The sequence below is a fragment of the Limulus polyphemus genome, unplaced genomic scaffold (assembly GCF_000517525.1).
Source record: "Limulus polyphemus unplaced genomic scaffold, Limulus_polyphemus-2.1.2 Scaffold950, whole genome shotgun sequence".
In the NCBI taxonomy this organism is placed as follows: Eukaryota; Metazoa; Arthropoda; class Merostomata; order Xiphosura; family Limulidae; genus Limulus; species Limulus polyphemus.
Genome location: NW_013666560.1, coordinates 287062 through 297706, shown reverse-complemented (window position 1 = coordinate 297706; position 10645 = coordinate 287062). Strand labels below are relative to the sequence as shown.

General features: G+C 29.3%; 1 protein-coding gene across 2 annotated transcripts in view; it reads left to right on the top strand.

Moving 5' to 3' along the window:
• LOC106461395 (cGMP-dependent protein kinase, isozyme 2 forms cD4/T1/T3A/T3B-like) overlaps positions 1 to 10645 on the top strand; it is a 75335-nt gene that overhangs the window by 47936 nt on the left and 16754 nt on the right. For both annotated transcript variants that reach the window (XM_013921213.2, XM_013921212.2), the window contains exons 5-11: positions 805 to 868; positions 1796 to 1873; positions 2570 to 2664; positions 6694 to 6765; positions 7318 to 7398; positions 9040 to 9127; positions 9743 to 9882. In XM_013921213.2, the coding sequence (XP_013776667.1) occupies positions 805 to 868; positions 1796 to 1873; positions 2570 to 2664; positions 6694 to 6765; positions 7318 to 7398; positions 9040 to 9127; positions 9743 to 9882 (618 nt within the window). The remainder of the gene's footprint in view (positions 1 to 804; positions 869 to 1795; positions 1874 to 2569; positions 2665 to 6693; positions 6766 to 7317; positions 7399 to 9039; positions 9128 to 9742; positions 9883 to 10645) is intronic.

The following is a 10645-nucleotide window of genomic DNA, read 5'->3' as shown; positions in this document are numbered from 1 at the left end:
ATCAATGTCAATTTCAACATGTCGACCCCTGCCATCACAGTTTTTAAGGATAAAGTCATCTAAATGAAATTTGCTGAACCATCGTTGAAACTTATGAACACTCAAAACATTTCTATAAACTTCTTTGGTATTCTTTGTGGCTACAGAGGTGTTCTTTATCTTCTTGTATTCAAACAATATTACATGTCGAATGTGTGTCTCGTCGTGTGCCATCACTGTAAGGGATTAGAGTATATTAAATTTTACACATTATATAGGCTACACTAACGTGATGTTTAGGTGGTTTGTTTAACTATTATATGTGTTGTATGTTTTTTAGAGGGTGGTTAATGGAAGTGTTCCAAAATGTGACATTAGTTTCTTGACGATCTAATAGTTTGATGTGTGTACAATGTTTCAAATAATTATTTTAGATATTCAATATATATTTAGCATTTTAAAAATATACTTATTATTTTGTGTGGCCTTCCTTTGTGTGGTGAGCCATTATACCCAGCAGTTAGAAAATATTAAAAATGATGTAACTAGTAAAATTAGACCTTTAATCAGTGTCCAGGTTAGATGAGAAACAATATTATATTCTTTAATATGCAATAGAAAACATGTTCTTTTAGTTAACCAATCATAAAACATGACGTAATAGATTTGTATCTTAAGCCAGGTGTTATTAATTTTTGTTTTAAGTATGAAATGAAGATCTTGTGTATTAACCAAAAAATACATATATCACTTTTATTTCAATCTTAAGCTGCAGTTTTTGATTGATGCACTCCTAAAATGTAACATATTCCTTTTTTAATTTAGTGTGCCAACTTTTAGGAAGTTAAATGAAGAAACCCTCATAAAGATAGCTGATGTGCTTGAAGAGGCAAGTGATACAGCTTCCAAAGTCATTAAAAATAGCTTAAAAAATTATAAGTTAGACTCTGGCTTTTGTGTCAGTTTTATAATTCTAGTTATGTATTACGTGGTTGTTTTATGTTTACATAAAAATTACTAAACATATTTTGTTTAAAATTCAATAATTTTTGAGATAGAGAATTCAATTTTTATTTTGTTATGGTTTTGTTATTCCTTCTATCATTTAGTTTACCTATGAATATTTAGTTACATTAAAGCACTAACTCACCTTCTAGCTGATCACATTGATTTTGAGTAACTTTGTATGTATTATGAAACTGACACCAGCTTACCCTAGTGGTGACATACAGATGTTAATCTTGTAAAAGGTTATGTAAATTTATTATAATAGGTAGTCTCTTGGTCTAATGAAGCTTCCATGAGTTAGTTCACATGATATGGCTAAAATGTATTATTGCTGATTGTTACTTTGTATTGTTATTGATCTTGTAGTTGTTTAAATTTGGAATATTTTGTTTTTTTTTAAATTAGGTTTTATCTTCTTCTGTTTCTTTTTCCTGATTCATTTATTTATTGAAATAGTTATTAACATTAATATTTATGTTGTATTGTTAAATCATTAACATTAGTATCAAGTCCTGGCCAGACACACAGTTAATTGTGTTGTTGTAAGCGATAATTTTTTTTATTCCAATTCTTTGAAAGTTTTATTTTGGATTACCGTGGTTGTCAAAGTTTAATAAATTTGTTCTTTTTTTGTTTGATCCTGGTTGTAGCAGCTGTTTATGACAAACTAATATAGCCCCCATTTTTTAGCTGTAATTAGTAAAAAAAGCAAAGAATAAATGAAAATATATATGTAGGTGATTGTGTACAAAAATGTGAGAGTTATTTATGCAAAAATTGTTTTTTTTTTGTTTTTTTTCTTCTGTAGACAACTTACAGCAAAGGGGATTATATCATAAGACAAGGAGCACATGGAGATACCTTCTTTATTATCAGCAAAGGAAAGGTTAATGTTAACAACTTCTACTGCAATTGAAAGAAGTACAAAATATATCTGTTATTACATAGATAAATTCATATTATAAATTTTGTTTTTGTTTTAGAATTACAGTGAAATCAGATATGATTTACTATGTAAGTAGTGGTTGTACTTATTTTAATGCTATGGTACAAGTTTGTTCAGGAATCTGCAAATCAGTAACCCTTGAGCTACATTTCTTAAAAACATTTTCTTTATATATTTTGTATCACCCTGAAAATTCCTCACAAGTTTTGGCCTTAGTCCACATCACTGATATATTTGAGGGTTTATCAGAGTAGTAAATTATTTTGTTTATACATATTGTGCAAAATTTCTGTCAGGGAGCACTGCACTGTTTAAATTATAACATTTGACTAATATGTCAGGATTAGAATAAGCTAAAAGTACAGACCACTAAAAGTCATTTTTTATGGATAACTTTGGTTTCAGATTAGTTGATACACTGTCTTGCTCTTGACTTTTGACACCTTAAGATCTTATGGATGGATGAATTTGGAGTTCATGTACACACTTAAATATGAAAGTCTCTCCCTAGTTAGTTTTGTAGTTCAACATCCATATTCATTATTTACTTTAAGTTATTTCTGGAACAATATTTATAAAGTACTAAAGACATTTTGGCTAGTTGTTGATGAATCTTTGTTCTGAATTTATGTTTAGGTACAAGTGACAATAAAAGTCCCAGAGTTAGAAGAAGAAAAATACATTAGAACTTTATACAGAGGAGACTTTTTTGGCGAGAAAGCTCTTCAGGGGTAAGCTGATCTTAATTAATAGTGTTCATAATTCTCCAGAATTTCTATTTCATCTGTACAAATGTAAGAACAAGCACTAATGCCATTAATGATTAAAACGTGTCCATGTGAATGTCATGATGAACAAATAAAGGTGAAATGGGCAGCAACTGCTTTATTCAATATAACACCTGTGGAGAAAGTCTTGGAGTATCAATTTATAAAAGTAGCACTGATGGAAAAGAATGATGTTTGGAAAGACATCTGTCTTTTGTCTTCCATTTCCATCTGTACAATTTTTGTATATTAGCCCTCCAAGACCTTCTTCACAAGTATCATGCTGAACTAGGCAGTTGCTGTTTATTTCACCTCTGTTTGTTAATTCTTCAAAATGAATAACTAATATACATATTTGGAAAATATATTTCTTTGAAAAAACGTATGCAATATCTTGAGTGGCCTTTGTAAGCAGAGTTTAAAATAATTGAGGAGAATTTTCAATTATATCATTCTGTTGACAGTGTTTTGTATTTATGTAGTGGTGAAGTGAGAATTAATGCTTTTGAAAATCAGTAATAACTGAAAACTAAGCAAAAGTATTTCATTATTTTCAAATCAGTGGTTAAAGAATTATTATGTTAAAGGCTAGAAATATTCTATAAGGTAACAGAGCAATTAACTCAATCACAGGTAGATAATTTCTAATCATATCCGTAATAATTAATTAATTCCCAAACTTCATTAAGTCGTGGCCTTAATCTATTAATCTACATATATACAATCTTTTCTCATCACCCCTCTTTGCAAGATACTTGAACAAGCTATGATGTACTGCTGTTACATTTACTGAGAGCATGATTACATATACTTCTTTTGCAATAGATCTTAAAATCTGCGTTTTCTTTTATGCATGTTTGAAGCTATTTAGTGTTGATCCAATATACCTAAAATTACATTTATACCATTTAAGTTCATATATCTTACATTAAATGTTTTTATTGATGATATTTTATCTTTAAACTTGGAAAAACTTTGATCTGCTTTCAGGTTTAATTAAAACCATGGACACAAGCCTACTGAAATAATTAAATAATTAAGAACTTATTTAACAACACTGCATCCTCCAGTACTTGACAGTTACCTAAGTGTACCTAATGAACACTAACCTCCCAAAACACTTAAAACTGGAATAATTTCAAAATATATCCAATAATGCCTCAAGTGAATAACATCTTTCTCAGCCTGTTGCTTTAAAGACAATTGTTTAGGAAAATTCCATTTCAACTATTTAGAATTATTGACTTAAATTTGCTCAAATAATCACACTTGCCGTTAATATTATTTGGAAAGTCATTTTGATTAAAAACATTTAATATTTCATATATGCTAGTGATTTTATATACAGGATTAATCAATGTATTAGTCAAATGTTTTTTAAAATTATTATGAGATACAAATGTCAAAATTAAAGTATAAACCAGTAATTACATTCAAACTTGTCATTATTACATATCTAAAAAAAATTGATATTATTGTTGATCTTTTGCAGTAAGCTCTATATCAATATGTTGACTATTAAAATACTTCAAGAAGTAGTTAACATGTTCATTATCATGAAAGATGACAAATGTCTCTTCAAAATTTGATCCTTTAATAGTATGTAGGCTTTAAACTTGGAGTCTTTCATCCTCTGTTTTTTATCATAGTAAGAAAACAAGTTAGCAAAAGGTTATGCCAGTCTTTAACCAATTGCCATTTTATCAGTGTAATCATGTACAGTGTTGTTCAATAGGAAATGAGATTTTTAGTTGTAAATTCTAGTAGTTTTTGAAAAAGATGCCTGAATATCCTCATTATATTATAATCACTGTGATCTAAAAGATCCACCATTGTAATACTCTCTTCCAAAATAATATTTGTATGTAGAGATTCCAGATCAAAACATTATTATTAAGCTTTAAATTCTACATTTCACTGGCAGGAAGAAAAAATCTCATGCTATATTTATTATATGTAAGCTTTTCAAAAAACTTAACCAAGAAACCAGCTAGATCATGATTTTGTGTACTTACATCTGTATTACAAACTAAAACTATACACTTATCTGTGTTCTAATAGTGTAAGACTATATAAATTATTTTGAAACTTGTTGTTAAAAGGTAAAATATAATTTTCGAATTTAAGTTTCAAAGAATGATTGGGAAATTTTATTTGTCTGCAGGATGTTGAAGCCTGCCTTAATTCAGAAAAGAAGTATCAAATGTGACAGATAGCAGTTGCTTTAAATGTTGTTGTTAAATGAAATAGTAGTTTTAATTTCTTGGAAGTGTTTCTAAAAAGATACTACTTTTGTGTTGTATGGCAAATAGATTCCTTTCTCTCTGTTTTGAAAACATAATCAGAAAAATTTAATATTACATCATTAGGATTGTTGGTAAAGATACTACTTGTTTGTTGCATTCTCAACTGATTAAATGCATCCAACTGCAACATAGGAATACATCACACCTCATTCAAAATATTCTCAAAGTGGAACAATGCGAAAAGCTTACATATAAAATATACTTTAAGCCACAACTTTTTGAAATAAGTATTGGAAAACTTTAAAGAGGTAAAAAACCAAGAGTAAGTAGAACTTACCCAACTTTCAGGATCACTTTATGGGTCCTACTTCTTCTTTTGCCTCTTTTTAGTGTACTGAGTTATTTGTTCTTGTTCAGTCGTTGATTTTTGTTGTTGCCATTTTAAGTATTTTTTGGAAATTTTTCTTTACCTATATAAGATTATTTATGTCTGCATGTGTAGCCAGGCTATACATCAATCATGAAATACATCTTACAGTTGTGTGTAAATTTATAATATTGAAAGAATATTTATGTAAGCAGCCAAAAGTGTGTATCATTAATATTATTTTTCTATTTTTCTGTATGACAAACGTTGACTGAACTTTTTAGAATGATATTGTTTATCTGAGTTTGTGAAATGACATCTCCTGGACAATATCATCCTTAAGAAATCATTTGATAAAGGTCTTAAAAATCATTGTTTTTTAGTGAAAAGTTTCTCGTTTATTTTTTTTTCAAGAAATAATAAGTGAACTGCACTGTTTTCTTAATTCAATCCTGGTTTGAGTATTTTACTGTAATAGATTTTCCTTTATTTTTAACTTGTTCATTATCAGCCCTGTCCAAGATTTTAATACTTTATTTATGGGTTCATTACTTTAATGTGTGTCTCTTAATGCTTGAATATGATGTAGATCTCAAATTGGTATGCTCTTGTATGTGTATTGTTAATGCTGTAGTGGTAGAACATGTATAACCTAAATTACACAATTATTCATATACTACATTTGATGTTTTATAAGCAGATATCCAGTCTTTATATTTAAACATATTTTGTAATTTGCACATAAGCTTAAACATGCATATCAATTCTTTTTGTGGATAATTTCAATGGGTTACTTTTCTTAGCTGATTTCTAATCTCTTTTGCCTGTTTCCCAGTGTATGTTAAAACAAAAGTAATTGTTTGTTTTTCTGCTTACTGTGTGGATGATGTTGGAAGGACTCTCTTATTTTAATAATCATATATAACTAAATAATCATTTATCAGTGATTAATTGAAAAAATTATAACAAAAATATATCTTCTGTTTTAATCAAATTGTATGTAGTGTGAAGATTTTTATACTCACATAGTTATATTGTACCTTTTTTTTTTCTCAGAGAATTAGACATATCTTCCATAGGAAGTCATACAGTTAACAGTTGTAGTATTACAGGACAGATCCTAATTGAGATTTCTTACATGAAGGTTGCTGTATTGTACTGAAAAATACATTATAGACAGCAAACTATAAGTTATAAGTAATTTTAAATTTCAACACAATATTTAACTTTGAACTTATAGAAAATATTGCAATATTTCATGAGATGTGTGAAAGACTACTCAGAATGGCAATTTATTTTCTTTTAATGACTTATTTGGTGGTTCAACACCTGGTATATAGAACATGGCAAAGAATGAGAATGTTCTATTTTGTTTTGTAGAGAAGATGTTCGTACAGCTAATATCATAGCAGATGACTCTGAGGGTGTGGTATGTCTAATCATAGACAGGGAGTGAGTATTTGTTATTATTATTAAATCACTTTATTTTGTATTCACTTGGATATCTTAAACAATTTGAGCATACAATTAGTACAATATTCTCACAGAAACTTGTAATTTAAAAAAAACATTTGTATTTATAAATACAATTATTCTTGTATAACAGTTGATAAACGTTTGCTTCTATATAAATGGAACAATTGCAAAAATCAACCAAAATGTTTTGGAAACAAAGCATTTACATAAATGCATTTTGTAATTGCTATTTTAAAATGAATTTAATATTGAGTTGTAAAGTTAACTAATTTTCCCAGTAAAAAATGAATTAAATACATACAGATTTATGATCAAGAAGGCTAAGGTAAATGCACTTGTTGTATCATTGTTTGAGTTAATTAAACAACTGTGTAATGGTAAAATGTAGGGTTGAGACAGGAGATGTATAAGTTGCAAAACGAAATATAAATATCAAATTTAAAAACCTTATTTGATGGCTTGAAAACCAAGAAATTTATATCTCAAAAATAAATTGGAATCTTCTCAATATCCTGCTTTTTTTTGTAGGTCTTTTTTGCAACTTATTAGTAATATTGATGAAATCAAACAAAAACGCTATGATGAAGAGGAGATTATTGAGCGCAAAAAGTAAGTTATTATCCTTTGTTTTATATTTATTTAGCTCCACTGTTTTGAGTAAACGTTTTTGTTATATAGATGTTAATGAAGCTTAAACAGTACTATTTTGTAAAATTCCATATTTATTGTATAAATCCTGCTAGAATACTTAACTTATAATAACTTTGTGAGTTTATGTTAATTTTACCCATCTAACCATATTAACATATAGATACATTGCAGTAGATAATACAGGCTTTTTCTGATATTTGATCACTTCAGATCGACTTTAGACAAGTAACTGAAAGATCAAAAGATATGTAGAGTACAGTGTTTTTATAGAAAGCAAGACCTCTGTTTGATTTGATTAATGTTTACAGTTTAGGATGCTTTTTTAACCCTTCAATTCCCTAATGCTACTGATATTGTAACATTTTAAGAAAAATAATATAATTATTTACATATGAAAAATGTGTATTGCAGTGTTCTTTACTTGTAACTTTAATTCTTAAAATCAATTATTTGAGAAGTGATGTAGAAGCCCAATAATTATGAATGACAGGTTTTAGGTTTTCACAAGAAAGTAAAAATAAGACTTAAGTTTTCACTTTACTTATCCTTTTGCACTCTGAAGAAATTTTGAGGTAAGACATTATTATATAAGAGACATAACTGCTTGTATTTGTAACATAAAATTGCATGGCAAAAATTCTTATTATGGGTTATTTTAAATTTGTAATTCATATGTAGCATAATGGATTCCTTGTAACACATAAATTGTAGTTGTTATATGTTGTGTTGTACAGTTTGTTTAAGAGAAGTGAAACTAAATGACAACTAATGTCATTCATAATTTTTTCCATTTTTTTGTGAACATACAAAACAAACTTTTTCTTGACCTTCCACCCCCATTCTGAAAGCATACGCATAAATTGGTGAAGTTTCTTAAAGCATATATGATCAGATATAGCTCATTATAAATAACATATAGTAACATGGGTGTCTGCAGAAATTTCTCCAGGCAGGGTCAACATTTTCGGGGGGGGGGGAGCAAGTATTATGAAATTGTGAATTGAATAAAAAATTCATATACATGCACTGAATGAATAAAGAAAGAATTATGTTTCTCATTTTCAATTGGAGTCAAGTGCCCCTCTTGCCTTCCCCTTGTGAACGCCCATGTATAGTAAACAAAAAAGAGGTGTTTAAGTCCACAAAATTAGCCAAATTTGTTGCTGTTCAATACTACTGCATGTTATTTATTGATAGCAAATGACATGTTTTTGTCATTTTTTTAAATGAACTTGAACTCCTCCTTCAACCTTATATTTTGTACACTTTTGAAAATGGAAAAAATATTGTAATTAACCCCTCACTCTAGGCTGCATTTTTTTCATTTTGTTGCTTCTTACATTTTTCTCAGAAACACCTTACATATGGTGAACAATAATTTTCTGTACACTGATTATTGGAGATTGTGGCATTTAGTTGCACCCAGTTTATTGTATTTTGTATGAAACTCACTTTGCTAACTTCAGTCATTGGCTGTTCGTGCACAACATAAAAACTTGTTCTGTGAATTAAACCTCAAGTCTTTGTTTAATCATTGTATTTAGATATAAATACTGTTAGACTTTTGTCTAAAGAAACTATTCTTCCATGCACACACAGACTGAATGAAGAATTTGTTCACTTGAAGTTGACAGATCTTAAAGTTATTGCTACTATAGGGGTTGGAGGGTTTGGAAGGGTTGAGCTTGTAAGTATGAAGCTGAAAGCTTTTAAGTTTTTAACTTTTTTTTACTTTATTGAAAACATACGGCATTGTAAGAATTAGCATTTACGTTTTAAACTTTGAAAGAGTAACTCTTCACTTTTATTCTTTTAAATTGGACCAGAAAGGATTATAATTCTAGTTTGCATGCCTAGTTTGAAATGTTTACAGTTTCTAGGCTTAGAATGAAAGCTAGAACACCTTTGGAGTTTAAATATTGCACTTTGGTAATCTTGACTTTTTGTAAATGTGTAATATGATCTTGTTAATAAATCAATGTATCAACTAAGTTTGATAATATTCCATTTTGCATGGCCTTTTATAATTATAACTATTTTACTTTAAACTTAAAGTAACATTTGAACAACTTTGCAAACCATAATGGTTTAAGTGAAAAGTTATAAATTTTTTAGGAATTGGTTGAAATTTTTAATCAATACATAATAATAATAATAATAATAAAAATGATTAGAAAAACTAAACATCGTTTTGCTATTATTTCTTAAGTTTAATTCCAGAAAAATGGATAAAATTCCAGACATGGACACTATTTCATAATGTAAGTTGAAACTGTAGCTCTTTTGTAATATGATGTTTAAGGTAAAGGTGAATGATGACACTGCAAGGACATATGCTCTCAAGGTGATGAAGAAAGCTCAGATTGTAGAAACTCGTCAGCAGCAGCACATCTTGTCTGAGAAGATTATAATGGAAGAAGCCAACTGTGATTTCATTGTCAAGTAAGAAACATTCTAAAGATAGTTCTATAATAACGTTAATGAAAATAGAATTCTTAGAAGTAAAAGAAACAATGAGGTTAACAGGACTAATTTCATAAAGTGAGTTGGCAGCAAATTTTTATCATCTGAAAAAATGTTACATTTTGATTTTATGGAACTATATATACACTGAGTGGTCACAAGTAAATAGACACCTAATGTTTCGTCATTTAACTGATTTATTCAAACTAATTTGTGTTCACAGAGCACTATATAAATGAAAATGGTCTGCACACTACTTATCTTGTGCTACAACATGCCTAGAACTCAAGGTTCTCTCGAATTGTCAGATTTTGTTAGAGGAAGGATAGTTGGTCAAGCAGATGGTGGAATAAGTCAGCGGCAAATTTCACAGAATTTGGGAATCCCGCTTTCGACAGTCAACAGAATCATCGTGCAGTTCAGGAAACACTGCAAGGAAACAACTGAGCAGCGTTTGGGTCGCCCTGGTCCATCGGAGAGGACAAAAAGAGCTCTCAAGAGGAGAATCGAAATGGATCCCAGATTAACGACTGCAGAAGTGGCCGAAGTTGGTGGGATGAGCCCGAAATCTGTTCAACAGATTCTCCACAGATTGGGTTATCGTTGCAGAGCAGCTAGATGGAAGACCTTATTAAGACCTGCCGACATAGTCAGACGAAAGAAGTGGGCAAGTGATATGATGACCAAGCCTCTGGACTTTTGGAAGACTGTATTGTTCTCAGACGAATTAAGATTCGCTCAA